The following is a 19,005-nucleotide window of genomic DNA, read 5'->3' as shown; positions in this document are numbered from 1 at the left end:
TTAGCCAGTACCAGATTGTTTTGATGATTACTACTTTGTAATACAGTGTGAAATCTGGTATAACTAGGCCACCTTCCTTCACATTTTTTTCATTGATTCCCTGGATATTCTTGACTTTTTGTTCTTCCAGATGAATTTTGCTATTTTTTTTACTTTTATAAAATATTTTTTAGTAAATTGATTAATACGGCACTGAATAAGTAAATTAATTAAGGTAGAATTGTCATTTTTATTATATTGGCTTTGCCTACACACGGACAGTTAATATTTCTCCAATTGTTTAGATCTGACTTTATTTGTATAAAAAGTGTTTTGTGATTTCATTCATATAGTTCCTGGGTTTGTCTTGGCAGGTAGATGAAGGAGTACTCTTTTCTTTCATCCCATTGCTGCTCCCATGTGGTTCATGAACTCAATTAGATGAGTGTGTGCCTAGGCTTCTGGTTGACTTTTCAATAATTACGTTTCTTTTCCTGAGTACAGGATCAAATATTGTTCTCAACATGCATGTGCCTAACCTTTTTGACTTTTTGAACGTAAGAGGTCCCGGTTCTGGGTCTCATCAGGTTGGTAGGAAGAGTAATCCATTCCAGCTGCTCTAAAATTCTTGGAGAAGAGTATCACCAACAAAAAGAGAGGCCCAAACCTAGACCATTTTGCTAGAAGACATGTACCATGAATTATTTGGACGGTACAGAGATGTGGTGAAATATAAAATGTGTAGTAGACAGTCCTGCAAATTTCTTTATGTTCTTATGAGGATTAAGTGTCATCTTCCTGAGGGTATCTGATAGCAGTTATAAATTTAGTTACTGTATCCTGTTTTAAATACCATCAATGTATGTTGTGGGCCCTTTGGTCCAATATAATTCCTGTTTCATAGAAGAAACAAACATCTCCTATATCTGATACACAGTATACACTGATTGCTTTTATACTCCCACCCTGAGGACACTTAGACAACAGCCAAAATCTAAATTTTAAATAATTTAGGATGGTCAGATAGGCGTTTAACCAACTTAGTAGGGGAGAAAAAAGAGCACATACAACCCTTCTTATTAAAGGCTGGCTTACCAGGTTTTAATCCTGTTTGGTTGCTGTGCCTGAGTTCAGAGATGTGTCCCTTACGGGGGAAGCAAAGAACTCCACATTTGTTTTTTTATTGATCATACTTACTTGTTCCGTGGGAAACTTTTGTTTGCAGAGAGTGAGATAGAATCATTAGGAAGTTACAGTGATGGAGGGAGGACAAATCAAAAGTCATTTAAAGAGAAAATAAAGTATTGTTTGGCAAGAGATAGTGGGGAGTCTTTATCTTTTTTTTAATATTTGTATCAGGGCAACTCTCTAAGACTAAATTAGAAAGAAGATGCCAATGTCCTTTAGCAGAAAGTTTCCTCAAATGACTGTTCTGTATATTAATAAAATCACAGATCAAGTCCTTATTCCTGTCCCTGTTATAAGAAATAGTATTGCATGGTGGATTTCCAATACAATTGGATCCTCCAATCTTTCACTAATCTTCAATCTCTCCCTGTATATTGTCTATTTCCCTGCCTCCTACAAACACACCCATTTCTCCCTAGCCTTTAAAACACCTTCACTAGATGCATCTATCCCTGCTAGCCCACATGCTGTATCCCTCCTTTCTTTCATAGGTAAACTCCTTAAGAAGGCCATCTATGATCAATGCCTCTACCTCTTTTCCTCTCACTCTCCAAACTCTCCACAGTGTAGCTTCTGATCTCATCATTCAACCAAAATTACTTTCTGCAAAGTCATAAATGATCTTTTATTTGTCAAATTGACCTCTTCTAGGTCTTCATCCTTCTTGATGTCTCTGCAGCCTTGGATACTCAATCACCCTCTTCTACCTGACATTCTCTTTTATCTCAAGGTTTTCATGGCACTGCTCTCTCCCAGTTCTCCTCCCTATCTAACCACTCTTTATCATTTTCCCTTACAGGGTTTTCAGCCAAGTTGCACTTGTTAATGATGGATATCCACCATGGCTCTGTCCTAGGCTTTCTTCTCTTTTCCCTCCATACTATTTTACTTGCTGATTTCATCAGCTCTCATGGATGTACTTGTTATCTCTAGGCTAACAATTCTTAGATCTACTTAATCAGCCCTAATCTCTCTCCAAACTGCCAGACTTGCATCTCCAACTGCTTATTGGACATCTCAGATTGGATGTCCCCTATAGATCTTAAGCTCAACATGTCCAAAATTGAATTTATTATCTTTTCCTAAAAAACAAAACAAAACAAAACAAAAACAAACTTTTTCTCTTCCAAACTTCCATATTACTGTCAAGGGCACCATTATCCTCCTAGCAAACCATGCTCACAACCTAAGTGTCATCTTCAACTCTTCCTTTTCTCAATCCTTCTCCATATTCAATCAGTTGCGAGAATTTGACAATTTTACACAACCTCTCATGTATTTATTTATATGCTTATATAAATAAATAGTATATATTTATATATATTTGTATATGTGTGCATGTGTGCATATATGTACATATATTCATGCATACATAACACACATACATACACACATACATATATACACATCCCCTTCTCTCCTATGACACTGCCACCACCCTGGTGCATGCCTTCATCATCTCACATCTGGATGGTTGCAATAACCTGCTGGTTCGTCTCCTTGCCTAATCTCTGTCCACTCCAGTCTGTTCTCCATTCGACTGCCAAACTGATCGTCCCAAAGCACAGATGGACCATGTCACCTCCCTATTCAACAAACTTCAGTGCATCCCTCTTACCTCCAGGATTCGATGTAAAATCCTTTGTTTGGCTTTGAAAGCCAAAATGGTCCCCTGGAGCCTTTCCAATCTTCTTGCATTTTATTCCTCTCTGTATATTCTTCTAACCAGTGACATCGGCCTCCTTGCTGTTCTTTGCACAAGACACCCCGTGTCACAACTCTGGGCATTTTCACTGGCCATCCCCTGTGCCTGAAATGCTCTCCCTTCTCATCTTTGCCTCCTGGTTTCCCTGTATTCCCCCAAGTCTCAGTTAAAACCCCACCTTCTGCAAGATGCCTTTCCATCCCCTGCCCCTACTGCTAGTGCCTTCCCTCTGACATTACTTCCCATTTCTACTCTATGTATCTTGGATGTACATAGTTGTTTGCATGTTGGTTCTCTCACTACAATGTGAGCTGCCTGAGGACAGGGACTGGTTGTTTGCCCCTTTTTTTATACCAGCACTTAACACAAAACCTGCACATAGTAGGTGCTTAATAAATGCATATTTACTGACAGACTGATTGAATAGAGTGCTGGATTTGGAATCAGGAAGAACTGGATTGAAATCCCTCCTCTGACATTTTTACTAACTGCATGTCCCTGAGTAAGTAATTTCACTCCTCAGTATCTCAGGTAACTCCCTGGGACTTGTCTCCTGAATCTTGTGCAGCTTAGTGTGCAAGAGACAAGGGAATTACCCATATTCAAGAAATCATCAATCCTGCCTCAAATTCTAGAATGGGATGTTTTCAGATATTCCACACTAAATGCTATAACGAAAAGATGATTCAGGTGACAGTCAGAAAATGGAATCCTAGATCTACTATTAACTAGTTGTAGAGTGTTAGGCAAAGCAGATTATTTCTCTGAACCTCAGTTTCTTTACCTGTAAAATGAGGTGATTAAACTAAATTATTCTACTCACTCACATTTATGTAGTATTTCATAGTTTGCTAAGCACTTTCCTCACAACAACCCTATGAGGTTAGGGGTGTAAGTATCACAAGTCTCTGTCATCCTTTAAACCCTTAATATTCTGTGTTCCATGTTCTAATGTCCCTTCACTGTGTTCTCTGTGCTAAGGTCTCTTTCAGCTCTCACACTCTATAATCCTAGGGTTATATCTGGAAGAGGACTTCACTCCACTCTGTTATAGTGTAAAATTACATATTGTCTAATTTTATCTGGAACTATTGGAAACAGACTGTGAGAGTCCCACAAGTATTACCAACCATGCTTTCAGAACAAACAAGCTAATTTGAAGCCTTGAGGGCCCATTTGAATGAAACCATTAAGTTTTCTATACTCAGTTCAACCTAAAAACTTCACTAGGAATGAATGGCTAAGGTTTTACTCCCAAGAACTGAAATGAAATCATTAAACTTAGCAAATAGCTAGTATAGTTAGCTATTAGAATAGTTAGTTAAACATAGCATAGTTAAACATAGAATAGTTAATTAAAATAGGGAGCTAACAACAGCTTCCTTCTCCCAGTAGTTGGACCCAATGTGAGCTCCTCCCCAGCTGCCCCCAACCCACTGTTCCCCCCTCCCCAAGATAAGTTTCTTTAAAAGTTGATTTGGGGACATATTTTGTGGCAGTCACCTGGGGCATATTTTGTGTCTGCTTGCTTATGGCATAAAAGAAATTGTTCATTACATCTCTGGTCCAACCCTTTGGAGTAACTAATATTTCATGTTTACAAGAAGCTTTCCTCCAAGGAATTCACAGAATTATAAATTCTATAGCCAGTTGAGACCTCAAGAGATCATATAGTCTAGCCTTTGCCTCCAGGCACATAACCATTAAGATCATTTTGATGAGGCTTCTGAAACTGTGAGAGGTTAAATTAGTTCCCCAAGATTACAACTAATAAATGTTGGAGAGAAGATGAAACACAAGCTTTTTTTTTTTCTTCCTACTGAAATGTTTTTTTTCTTTTCTCTTGTCCTGCTCAAAAAAAAAAAAAAACAACAACAAAAAAACTTCAAACTAAGCTCCAGGTATCATCCATATTATCCAGTGGAATGTTTCCCTCATACCCATCTAAGTATGGGCACAGTTAATTTAGTTTGAGGTAGTAAATCAGGATAATATGGATGATACCTCTAGACTGCAGGTTCCCTACCCCTATTAAATATTTATTGAATGAATTAACATACATAAAGCATGTTGTCAACCTTGAAGCATTACATAAATGCTAGCTTTTATTACTACGACTGCTACTACTACTATAACAAGGTTTTCAAGACTCTGAACAAACTTGGTTCATCACTGTCTTTCCATCTTTATTTCATGTGACCTCATTCTATCCATTCTATACTTCAAGGCAAACTGGACTACTCTCTTCACCCTTCATGCCTTTGTGCACACCACTTCCCATACCTGGACTGCCTTCTTACTATCATTACTTCTGCTAAATGCCTGTAATCAGTATTTAACACATTGCCTTGAACATAGTAGGTGCTTAATAAATGTTTATTCAATTGAATTAAACTCCATAGCAAAGAGTCTAAAAGAGGCAAGGAACCATCTCAGCCATCAACACTTAGTCTCCTTGCCAAGTGGAGAGACATGGCAGCTAAGAATTAAACCAGTTTAGAATACAAATTTACTTACAAAACATGAAGGAGAGAGAGTATTGTAAGTAGTAAAACATTACAAAATAGCAAAAAGAAAAAAAAAACCTATGGGAAGGTTATCATGGAACCTAACTAAATCAGATCACCCAAAGATGATTTATAGAAGAAACCAAAAGAAAGGACAAAAAAAGATGCCAAACGGAACAGGTCAGCTGTTTCTCTAGTGATTCATCCTCTTCAGTGACTGGTGGAACCACCGTATTTAGATTCTCGTCACCTTGTTACCCAATGCAGTGTGTGAGGAACTATTGTTGTTGTTGTTGTTGCTGCTCTTTGAAAATGAAGGATGAAGAACAATCACATCAACAATGTGAAGAACTAACAATAACATTTAAGAAAAAGAAATAGGGAAGAGCCTGATACCTGATCAACCACATATGGAAGAAATCCATGATTGAAGATCCCCAATTTTAAAGATACGCAGGAATCAATTTCCAAGTTATGTTAAAGGGAGGGAAGCATGAAGGCAAACAGCCCGTAGGCATCGACAGAATATGCCAGGACCCTGAGGTGAAGGAAAAGAGCAATGGCAAAGAGTGTGCCAACACATTGTATGTGTGTGTGTGTGCGCGCGTGCGCGTGCTAGCCCAGATACCGCACTCATGAGCCCAAGGTAATTAACGAATATCCACTATGTAGGGAGGATCCTCTAGGTAGAATGTAAGGAAAGACGTGGACAAGAATAAAAGAGGATGAGAAATTGTGAGGTGGTCATGGTTTTCATTGATGGACACAATTCCCAGGCTCCATATAAATACTTATTCTCATTCCCTTCCCTTCCCGCATTTGCAAAGCACTGTGCTGACACTGGGGATGGAAAAGCAGGGACCTTCCCTCTTGTCAAGGAGTATGCATTCCAATGGGGACACAAGACATAAACATACAAGACACAGAGTAAATGGAGGCTCATGTAGGAGGGGAAGCTTAGTCAGATCGGGATAGTATTCCTGCAGAAGATGAGCTTTGAGCTGAGTCTTAAAGGAAGCCAGGGTAGCTCAGAAGTAGAGGGGAAGAGAGAGAGCATTCAGAGCACCAAGGAAGACAAAGGCATGGAGATGGGAAATGGAGAGTTATGTGTGAGGCATGGAGGCCAGTTAAACTGAGTCATAGAGGAAGGAAGGACTTCATGGAAGGAAATAAAGTGCAAGAAGACTGGAAAGGTAGGAGGGGGCCAGGTTATGAAGACCTTTAAGTGATATAAAGGAGTTTTATTTTGGTTTTTAAATCTTGGCAGTAATAACAAACTACTGAAGTTCATTGATCAGGGAGAGATGGTCAAAAAAAATCACTTTGATGACAAAGGAGAAGATAGATTCAAGTAGGGACAGGCTTGAGGAAGAGAGGACAACTAGAAGTCTATTATAACAATTCAAGGAAGAGGTGCTAAACTAAGGTTGTGGCTATATGAATTAAGAGAAGGTGTTAGAAACATGGGTGGAGATAGAAATGACAACATTAATAAACAATTGGATAGAGGGGCAGTAAAACTTATACACGGATGTAGACAAAACAAATCAGAACATGATAGGGGCATAAGATAAATATAAAGTGCTTTGAGGGCCAATGAGGGAGAGATTATTTCCATCTCAGTGAATCACTGAAGAGAAAGCATTGAAGAGTTAGTAGGATGGGTGTCTATCACTTGGGAAGTGATTAAACAAACAATAAACTCTGGTATGAATGCAATTGAATATTTTTGTGCAGTGAGAAATGACAACTATGAAGAACTAAGAAAAATATGTGAAGATTTATATGATGTGATGCCAAGTGAGATAAATGGAGCCAGAGGAAAAATACACATAATGACTATAACGCTATAAAGGAAAAGACCACTAAAGAGGAGCCAGACTCTGAATAACTTAAAAACCAAGAATAGTCCTGATAATATACCTCCTTCTCTTGTAGAGAGGCAGGGGATGACAGGGGCAGAATGATTCCCATATTTTCAGGCACAGTTCTTATGTTAGTTGTTTTTATTTTAACTGTTCCTTCACTTCAAAGGGAGGTTCAATTCCAAGGGGTAAGGGGTATATCTAGAAATGTGATCTAAATAAATAAATAAAAATAAATAAAAAGAGGGAAAGGGGGAAGATAAGACCACAGGAAAAAATAGGTAGGATGACAGGCTGAGTTTTGGGGCAGAGCATAATTTACAGGCCATTCTAAGTAAATGGAAGATCATGGCAAAACTAGACAGGAGAATGTGGGTGAAGGATGGCAAGTAATCAAGTTTGGCAGTAGAAAGGAGTAAAACAAAGCTGTAAAATTAAACCAGCTATAGAAAGTTTTGAATGCTAGGCTAAGAAGTTTGAAGTTCATTCAGTAGGCAATAGGGAGCCACTGAAAGTTTTTGAGCAGAAGACTGTTGTGAACAGAGATGCGCATTAGAAAGACACCTAAATGTGGAGATATTTGTGGGGTGAGCCAGGCAGACCATTAAAGGGATTGCTCCTCCTCTAAATTCTAGTACTGTCTCACTCATCTGGTGGTTAGCTGGTTCTTGTGATTTTTCCTTCTTTCCTCCCTTTCTTCATTCCCTCCTCTCCATCCTTCCTTCTTTCCTTTTGTCTTTTCCTCCTTTCTTTCCTTCCTTCCATCATTACTTCCTTACTTCTTTCCTTCCTCCTTTCTTTTCTTCCTTCTTTTCCTCCCTTTTTCCTTTCTTCCTTTCCTCTTATCCTCCTTTCTTCCTTTCTACCCTTTCTTCCTTCCTTCTTTCCTTCCTTTCTTCCTTCTTTCCATTTCTGCCCTGGCCTGGCATTAATATGATGAGTCCTCTACTCTCCCCCTCCCCATATTAATGCTGAATGTAGTGCAATCACCTGATCAGAATAAGTCACTTTGGCTTAGAACTCCCAAGCTTGAGAGAATCACCAGTCTCTGCCCTATTGGTAGCTGGGATTGTAGGCCTGCACCCCTACCCTGGGCTTCCTGTGTCATTTCTTATATCATTCTGATGTTCTGTAACTTTTCAAGTCTGTGTCATCTCCCCATCAGGACTACAATCTTCTTTAGAACAAAGACTCTGTATCATATCTCTCCACTTTTCCTAGCACCTAGCAGAATACTGAGCACAAAGTAATGAGTAAATTAATACTTGCTGAAATTCCTTTTCTCCATACAAAGCCCCCACATGCTGCTCACTGAGGAGTGTGAGAGGACCCTGCTGTCCCTCAGAGGGAAGCAGGGATGGGGAGGGGAACGGACACAGTGATAGTAAATGCCAGTAAACCACACTGACCCCCCATAGGAAAGTTCAGCAAATATCAGTCACCTTGCAGAATGCTTGGCCTGATCTTGCCCTCGCTCTCCTCCCCCACCCCCAGGCCTTAGTAGCTTTAATCAAATGATCTCCCAAGACTTGATTAACTCCTTAATCAATTATTTCATAATCAATTCTTTATTATTTTTATTAATAACCAATAATACAATTATATATTATTATATTATACTATATTATCATATTATAATATTATCATATTACATTTTGTATATGAATTATATTATAATATCCATTGTATTATGTTATATGATTATATCTTGATAATATAATAATTAATAATTTTATTGATTAATTCCTTTATTATGCCTTAATTATTAATTAAATCCTTTTAAAATTAATTCCTTAATTAATTCCTTTGGTATGAAAACATGTTGTTGTTGTTTTCTTTTCTTCTGTTGGTAAGACTTACCTTAAAAGTTTCACTTATCAGCCATTGGTTATTTCTATTTCCCAAACTAAATGAGATTAAGGTAAATGGGAGTCTTACCATTGAACTGGAGCTGGTTAGCTGTAGTTGTTTTTCAAAAGCATCAAGCCTTAACAAATGAAACACTGGATTTGTAGGCAGGAAAATCTCTTTTCAAATCCTGACTTGGTCTACCCTTACTGGGTATGACTCTGGGGAAGTCTTTTAAGCTCTTAGAGTCTGTTCCCTCCCCTATAAAATGGGAATGATAGCACTTACTCCACAGGGTTGCTATAGGGATCAAATGACATAATGTACAGGAAACACTTGGTAGACCTTGACGCTCTCTATAGAAATGAGAGCTGTTATTGTTTTTACCTCCTTGGGCCTCATTTTCCTCATCTGTAAAATGTGGGGCCTGGATTCGGTAATCCCAAGGTTCCTTCTGTTCTGAAGCTTAGGATGCGTAAACTTTTCTGTGCTCCTTTTTTTTAATTGGCCAAGTGGGAAGTTCAGAACATGATACCTGCCTCAGGCTTCTATTTGAGTGTGAGCCGTTATAGTGAATTCCCTGTTGACATCTCCTATATCTCATGGGGGGATTATTTCTCTGGCAGTAAAAAGCAGCCTTCTATTTGCCTGGGGGCCATCCACTAATGGTGCTCCCTGGCACCAGGAGAATTATGTAGTGGATCACACTCTGGAAAGAGAAGATACTCTGCCTATCTCATTCTAGATTATCTAGTTTAATACAATGAATGGCATCACAGTGGCTCAGTAATCAATTAATGTACATGTGGGTGAGCAGCCAGCAATGTAATTTCTATCACAAATTACAAGGCCCTGGGATTTCATTTGAAATCATCTAACTTCTCATCACGTCAGTTTTATCACACATGTAGTGATAGGAACAACCAAGCTCATAGAATTCTAGAATGACAGAGCTGAGAAAGGTTCTTAAAGCCATCTGCCAGAGGTAGAATCAGCCTTAAAACACAGAAAGGTAGAGCGAGAAAAGATCTTACTGGTTACCTAATTCAATACTGCCCTCATTTACAGATGACAACCTGGAGATAGGTCAAGTGTAGTGACTTCCCCAACAAGTTAGTAGCAGAGTCAGGATTACAATCCGTGGCTTCAGACTTCCAGCTGAGTGTGTGTGTGTGTGTGTGTGTGTGTGTGTGTGTGTGTGTGTGTTTCTCACCCCATCACACTATCTTCATAGATAAAGTATTTCTACAATCCCCAGAAGTTCTCAGGATTAACTCACCTAATAGGTTAGGTTAACTAATTCCTTAATTATTATTTTTATTAATACTTAATAATACAATTATATATTATTTTATATTGTGTTATTATATTATACTATATTATTATACTATAATATTATTATTTTGTATGCTCTATGGAACAAAATGGACAATACTTAATAACCTTGCGTTAATGGAACAGTCCTTGTTTTTTGGTTTTGTGGAGGGGGTGCGTGCATATGGAAGTTGGGTTTTTGTTTTTGGAAACCAGATCAGGGGAATGAGCAGGTGGTAGAGAGAATTACCAGTCATGGGGGATATGATGATAGTAAAGCAAGAGAGGATTCCTGGAGAAGAGAGGGTTTGAAATGAATGTTTAATAGAGCCCATTTTGACAAAGCTAGTTAATAAATTTTAGAGGAAGTCTAGTCCCTGACTTCATAGAGTTTATAGTAAGTAGGTGAAAAAGATACAAACCTATTCAATATTCAATATTATATATTATATAAGTAGATTGAAGAGTTGCTAACAGTGGGTAGTCTTAGAGAAAACTGTACCAGGAATATTCTAGAGGGCTCGATGAAGAAGAAGGTAAGCTCTGAGTAGGGCCTTAATGCATGGGAATAAATTCAATAGGTACAATGAGAGAGCATGGGCATTCTAGGCACAGGTAACAACTTGACCAAAGGCATGAGGGTGGAAAGCATGTTTACATTTTTTTAAAAAATCAACATCAAGCACATTTTTGGCTTAGAAGAAGTTCACATGGAAAAATTTGGGGGTTTTCCTTAACAGCAACCTCAGTATGCATCAACAGCATGATATAGCCTCAGGGAAAAATAAAACTAATATCATTTTAATTTGCATTAAGAAAAAGCATAATGTCCAGAGTGGACACCGAAGTATTCATGGCATAGCAGATAGGGAACTGACCTCGGAGTCAGGAAGACCTGAGTTCAGGTGCTAACTCTGATCTCTATAGGGACACACACACATCTGTATCATGATGAATATATCAATGAAATCATAAATCTAGTACCTATTGTGTCCCTATCCTACTGTCTAGAACAAGGGGAGTATTAGATACCCCATGCAGAGGACAGAAACCTAATGAGATCACTTCTGCTCTATAGTGTCCCATTTTAGGAAGGACAGAGTGTGTCCAAAGAAGGGCAATGACGATGGTGAAGGCACTTGAAACTCTCTTGTATGAATATAGAATCAAGCTCATTGAGAGTAGCAGCTAGGGTGGTGTAGTGGATAGAGTGCTGGGCCTGGAGTCAGGAATGCCAGAGTTCAAATCAGGCTTCAGATACTTACTAGCTGTGTGACCCTGGGCAAGTCACTTAACCTTGTTTGCCTCAGTTTACTCATCCGTAAAGTGAACTGGAAATGGCAAACCACTTCAGTATCTTTCCCAAGAAAACTCCAAATGGAGTCACAAAGAGTGTGACAGAAGTGAACAACAACTCTTTGAGAGTAAGGATTATTTAATTCTTTTCCTTTGTATCCCATACCTACCATAGTGCCTGGAACATGAGATACTTAATAAATTCATGCTAATTATAGATCATTTGAAGGCACTGTGTACAGTTCAGTGTGCCGAAGACTAAAGAGAAATATATCCTTTGAATATTTAAAGAGCTCTTGTATGGAACAAGAATAGATTTGATTTTTGTTTTTCTGAAAATTGGGACTAGAAAAATGGGTAAACATTACAAGGAGGCAGATTTTGAATCACAGGGTAGAACTTCCTTGCAGTAAGAGCTGTCCAACAATAGAACTGGCTCTTTCACAAATTAGCAAGTTTTTTGTCACTAAAAATATCCAAGCATAAGCCAAACATCAGTGACATCTCAGGAGTGATTCCTGTATTGGGTGAAAGGTGGCATTACCTGGCCTGGCTTCAAAGAACCCTAAGAGTTGGAAGGAAAATTAAAGATTATTTAGCCCAAGCTCTTTATTCTAGAGATAAACAACCTGGCAATCAGCCCAGGCCACATAGTTAGAGAAAACTGAGGACTTGAACCCAGATGTAGTGAATTCAAATATTCTTTCCAGTGTACCTACAAGGAGCTTTTCAAATCTGAAACTGATTCTTGGATCCAGAAGAGCATTGGTTCAAATCCCATTTCTAACACTTAAGAGTTTTGTAACCATGGGAAATGTTATAACTCCTTTGAGATTCAGTTCCCTCATCTAAAAAATAAGAATAGAGTAGAGGATTGTTTTCTTGGGCTGCTAGGTGGTACAGTAGATAGAGTGCTAGCCCTGGAGTCAGGACGACCTGTGTTCAACCAGCCTCAGACACTTACTAGATGAGTGACCCTGGGCAAATCATTTAATCCTGTTTGCCTCAGTTTCCTCATCTGTATGTAAATGAGATGAAGAAGGAAATGGCAAACCGTCCCATTATCTTTGCCAAGAAAACCCCAGATGGGGTCGTGAAAACTTGCATAAGATTGAAACAACTCAACAACAGAGAATTGTTTTAAGTTTGATAAATTCATATTGGATAGTGGAGTGATTTTTGTGGGTACACCTTTTTGGGGCTTTCTTAGAAAACATACTAGAGTGGTTTACCATTTCCTTCTCTAGGTTATTTTACAGATGAGGAAACAGAGGCAAACAGGGTTAAGTAACTTGCCCAGGATCACAGTTAGTAAGTGTCTGAGGCTGGATTTGAACTCATAAAGATCAGTCTTCCTAACTCCAGGCCCAGTATTCTTTCCACTGTGCCACTTAGCTGCCCTAAATTAATCATAAGTTTCATTCAATGGTGAGATTTTTTACCTATTTTTCCAGAATATCTTAATCACTAGTATGAATGCTTTATCTATCTAACATCCATATTTACCACTTAAAGAAACCATGTTGATGCATGCCATCTATAATTATGCTCTGCATGTGCTGATGAACATATATTTATTTGGTCCTTAAAATATTTGCTAGTTGAAATATGGATGATAATCTTCTTTATCATGGGTTATAGCATGGTATGGAAGAGAGGACCTCTGAATTTGGAGTAAGATCTGGGGCTTGAGTTCAAATCCAGCTCTCCCACATCATACCAGTTTGTCCACCTTTGGCAAGTCACGTAATTTCTCTGGTCTTTACTTTTCTCATCTGTAAGTGAAGGGGTTAGATGACCTAACATTGATATATTCATATCCATAAAATGGACCTAAGAGGTCCTTTCCATTCCCAAATCAATGATCCTGCTTTCCTTTTTGAATGAGTGATCATTATAAACTTTAAATTTTGATGTTATAGTAATTGTTTGATATCATATTTATAATGAGAGGATTCCAATATGGAGTCACTTAGACTAAGTGGTCCTAACACCTATAGAAATATATGGGCAAAATAGACATTTTGTACTTTTCCATTGTTAACTCTCTATTAGGCTGATGATGCTTGCAGCTTTTTGATTGGATGAACTCTTGACCTGCCTACAAGGCCATTCTCCCTCTGCTTTAGTTAATGTTGGACCCTCCTACCGGTTATGAGTAGGTTTCCTCCCCAACACATCTCCTTCATCCTCAGACTGGGGAGAGTTTCTTTTGTGTGGGGATAAATCTCTGTCTGTTTATATTGCCATAGTGTATGTGTTTTCTTTGTTTGCCTGCTTGCTGCACCCCATAACAATAAAGCTTATATTTCTAGAAATTCCAAATCCAGGTATTTGCTTTAACCTAACCCTTGAGAGGCCAAATAAAGCATATTGTCACTTAGGAGGCAGTGAATACTACAAGATAACAGAAAGTGAGAGTTGATAGGGACCTCAGAGACGAACTGATCCCCTAAATTCTACAGACAAGGAACCTGTCCCCAAAGATGCCTGTGGGATGTTTAAGGCCATATAGCTGGACACTGGCAGGGCACAGATTCCAATCCAAGTCTCCTATCTTTCAGTCCTGGCCACATTCCACTGAACCTAATTCCCAAATGCATTTGTCACAATCAAACTTCAGGCAAGTTTTTAATAGCTATTACTCTATTTGATGATGTCCTAGGCAGGATCCACAGTACATCAGGGAGTAGTGGGAATTTTGTTTGGATGGCAATGAAATTTGTGATGAACATGCCAAGGCACTGTTTAAACATTCCAGATGTAAATGTTATTTAAAGGAAGCAGGAATTCAGAGCGTTCCATCCAAGCATCCCCTTCTCACTAAAACACGAAGACCTAGTTCTTGTCATAAGAGGATCCTACGTATGTTGTGAATATTTGCCCAAGATTGACATTTGAGTGTTGATGCTGGAGGAATGGCAATGAGTGGGGGCTTGTATTAATTCAGCATCTTGACTGGTCCATTTCAGGTGGAATCCCATTCATCTTGACCGGAGAGTTTTTCCAGCAGTCTGAGCGGCCAGCTGCCTTCATGATCGCAGGGACAGTCAACTGGCTCTCCAATTTTATAGTGGGACTCCTTTTCCCATACATTGTGGTATGTTCTATGGTGGTAGCTATTTTCCTTCCACTTTTTTCCTAAGGCTGTCTGCACCTCTAAGAAAAGGGGGTGAGGAACTAACAACCAGAGGAAAATGATGACCTTCTATATAATGATGAAATCGGTTGGAGAAAGGTAATCAATCTTTCTAAATCGCTCATCTGATAATAAAAGGGGAGTGATTTGTACTTAAGGTTAAATACAGAGAGAAAATCCCTACTTAATATGTTATAGTGGAAAGAGAACTGGCTCTGGAATTAGAGGTTCAGGGTTCGAATCCCACCCCTGATGATTGTTACTCATAGGACGCTGAGTAAGTCACAACCTCCCTGGGCTTCAATTTCCTCGTCGATAAAATGAGACTAGAAGGCTTCTGGGGTTCTTTCCAATTCCAGATCTATGATTCTGTTTTTCACTCCCCATTTTGGTATTGGAAAGAACCTTTATCTCTCTGGGCCTCAGTTTTCTTATCTCTAAAATGAAAGGCTCAAATTATGTTGAGCCCCCTTCAGTCTCTTAACATTCTAGCCTGTGCTAAGGTTCCTTCCACGTAAAAGCTTTCTCTCCTTCCTCCATTTTTTCTGCAACCCTACACCTGAATATCGACCCTGTATTATTATGTGAATGTCTGTGTGCTTCCCTCCCAAAAAGATGGATTATAAACTTTGAGGAAAGGGACTGTATTTTTTTCATTTTCTTATTATCGGTGCTTAGTATAGGGTTATTGAATGAGTGATTGATAAAGCATTAAGACTTATCATATGTCACGGGTGTGTGCTGAGCGGTAGAAAGTCAAAGGCAAGAAAGCAAAATATTTCTTTCCTCAAAGACAATATATTCCAATGGTCAAAGACTACACATAAAGAAGAGCTAAAAAGAACAATGGCATGGTTTGGAAATAACCTAGAAGTGATGTGGAGGCTTGGTTCCAGACAAAAGGAAGTGAAAGCTCCCTTATCATAATCCAGCATCCCAAGACGGAGTCCAAAATTCCAATGGGAGGGGAATGAGGATGATGAAGACAATGGCCATAGTGCAGGCTGTGTGGTTTGCAGACAGCCATGTCAGTAGCAGCCCCTTAATAAATTTTAGCTGAATGAAGTTGAATTCCAATTCTAGCAGTCTACATTTTAAGCCCCTGCCAGCATTGACATTCTCTGCTTTTAAATTAATTTCTTTTAGCTGCTTCAAATGGGCCTATCACTGACACACATATAATCTAGTCACATGCCTTGGAATGTGGAATTAAGTAGTCACAAACTTCATTTAATATTTTTCTGGAGTCAAACAAACTCCCTTAGCTGAATTCACAAAATGGTACATTGTCTTTTCAGTCAAATTTAAACTTTAAATGACTTTTTCAGGCTCAAAAATTTTATACAAACTTAATACAACAAGTCAGTAAAATATTCATAATGCTTAGGGAGACCTACAGGCTGAGATGTCAAATCTTCCCTAAGAATTAAGTTGCATGTCAATCCATTCTTCTCCACATTCTTCAGTTGCTGTATATAACAACAGCACCAGCTTTAAGATGAGGCCAAACTGAGAAAGTCTTTTGTTTCCTCATCTGGCACTTGAATGCTAGGGGTAGACCCCTAAATGACTGCTTAGGTTTCCTTCCACTCCAACATTTTGGGTTCCTCTATGGTTTTAACAGTGTCTTTGCAGTATGTTTCACCAGAGGGTTGGCAATGAGATGTATTATATTGGGAAGAGCTATGTGCTCCTGGAAACGATCCCGGAGACCTGGGTTTGAGGTCCAGCTCAGTTAGCTGTGTGACTTTGGACAAGTCATTTAACCTCTTAGGTCTCGGTTTTCTTTATCTATAAAATGGCCCCTTTGCACCAAATGGTGATCCCTTCCAGCTCTAAAATTCTCTGCATTAAAGTAGTCTATCAGGCAATTTTAAAAAATATAACCTTAAATCATACCATATTTTAAAGACATCTACCTCAGTTACAAATGATATTTTTGAAAACACACACAACTGTAACTGATTCTAGGGGAGTAATGAAGCGAAATTATCCCCATGGTTTCTATTTCACTAGTAGTAATGATGTTATGTCACTTCTCGGTGGGCATAAATCATTCTCAAGTTACCGTCACATATCTTCCCTTTCTCCCAAAATGATAGCTATATGTATGGAAAGAGGAAGGACGTAGGCAGTTGGGTAGCATAGTGGACAGAACATTTGATTTGGAGTCAAAAAGACTTGAGTTCAAACCCTCCCTGAGACATCTACTATCAGTGTGACCCTGAGGGCAAGCCACTTAACTTCTCTATTCCTCAGTTCCTTTATCTGAAAGTGAAGATAATAACAGTACCTATCTCACAAGGTGGGGCAGCTAGGTGGCACAGTGGATAGAGTGCCAGGACTGTTTTTCAGGAAGACTCGTCTTCCTGAGTTCACATCTGGCCTCAGACACTTAATAGCTGTGTGACCCTGGACATGTCACTTAACACTATTTGCCTCAGTTCCCTCATCTGTAAAATGAGCTGGAGGAGGATATGGCAAACCACTCCAGTATCTTTGCCAGAAAAACCCTGGCAAAAGGGGTCAGGAAGAGTCAGACACAATCTCACAAAGTTGTTGTAAGAATCAAAAGAAGTGATATCAATAAAGTCCTTGGCAAACCTTAAAGTGCTACAGAAATGTTAGCTGTAACTATAAGTAGGTATAGTTATGAGTATGAGTAGGTATGAGCAGAACATCTCTCTCCTTAAATTTTCCTTTTATGGATTTTTCCTCTGCCCTTACAGTTTCTTTCCATGTATTTATAACAATGTCATATTTATAAGTAAAACTATTACTTGGAGGTAGATGGGAGGATGAAAAGAAAGCAGAAATAATGAATTCATTTTTTTTTCTGTTTGTACTCTCAAGGAGAATGTTGTTCAAGTTGGAAAATATAGACCAAAAATGGTTATTAGGCGGTTGAAATCCAATATAGTATTAATAATACTCATATTTCTATAGTGATTTAAATTTTACAAAGGACCTTCTACCCAATGACCTTGAGAGGTAGGTAGTACACTTATTATTATCCCCCTTTTACAGATAAAGGATTGAGGCTCTAAAAGTTTAAGTGATTGGTCTAAGATAAATGAGGAGATGAAATGAGAGTGCTTAGCTGTCCTTTGAGATCCAGTCACCAAACCCTCACAAATTATGTTCCAGTGTTCTTTAAAAGAAAAAAAAACTGATGATTGTCATTTTTTCATTGATCTTTGAATAAAAAAAATGGGTGGTAACAAGATTAGTAAATATCTTGATTTCCCAAATAGAGGAAAAGGTAGATGCTCCAAACTTTGGCTATGGGGTTAATTAGCTCTAATACCTGTCAAAATTCTAGAAATTATAATAATTGCTTGAATTCAAATAACTTTTTTGAAAGTTTGTAAAATACTTTCTACATATGAACTCATTTGATTGTCACAACTAGCCTCTTGGGTAGGTACAATAGTTATTATTATCTCCATTTTGTAGATGAAAAAAATGAAACTAGGGAATGTCAACAGATTTGCTGATGGTCATAGCAGTAAATGTCAGAAGCAGGATTTTCTGACTGTAGAAAATAAGTTCTTAACATGGGTCCATGAACTGATAGAGAGAGAGAGAGAGAGAGAGAGAGATAGTTCAATATAATTGATTTTCTTTGAAATCACATGTATTTTATTTTGTGCATTTAAAAATACTTTGAGAAGGGGTCCATAAGTTTCACTATATTGCGAAATAGGTCTCTAGCATAAAAAAGTTAAATCTCTACTCTAAAAGTTTGGAATAAATTTAGTGTGATAAAAGTTTATCAGGAATAAATGTAAAGTCCTATTCATAGGTTCAAAAAATCAATTGTGCATATCTATAGGATAGCAGAAATGTGGCAAAACAATAATGAAAATGAAAAAAAATCTGAGGGCTTTAGTAGGCTAGAAGCTCAGTTTAAATTAACAAGGTGATATGATACTGAAAATAACTAAGGCATAACAATCAGTATAATCTCTAGAAGCAGGGAGATTATGATTCTTCTGTACAATCATGGACCTGGTACAGGCATAACTCAGAGATATTGTGAGTTCAATTCCAGACCACCTCAATAAAATAAATATCACAATAAAGCAAGTCACATGAATTTTTTGCTTTCCCAGTGCATATAAGTTATTTCTACTATACTGTAGTCAATTAAGTATGTAATAG

General features: G+C 38.2%; 1 protein-coding gene across 2 annotated transcripts in view; it reads left to right on the top strand.

Moving 5' to 3' along the window:
- Window positions 1-19,005, top strand: part of SLC2A9 (solute carrier family 2 member 9) — a 304,702-nt gene that overhangs the window by 247,405 nt on the left and 38,292 nt on the right. For both annotated transcript variants that reach the window (XM_027836293.1, XM_027836294.1), the window contains one exon: window positions 14,675-14,802. In XM_027836293.1, the coding sequence (XP_027692094.1) occupies window positions 14,675-14,802 (128 nt within the window). The remainder of the gene's footprint in view (window positions 1-14,674; window positions 14,803-19,005) is intronic.

Source organism: Vombatus ursinus, unplaced genomic scaffold (genome assembly GCF_900497805.2).
Source record: "Vombatus ursinus unplaced genomic scaffold, bare-nosed wombat genome assembly UNPS02014818.1, whole genome shotgun sequence".
Lineage (NCBI taxonomy): Eukaryota > Metazoa > Chordata > Mammalia > Diprotodontia > Vombatidae > Vombatus > Vombatus ursinus.
This window is presented reverse-complemented; position numbering and strand designations above follow the sequence as displayed.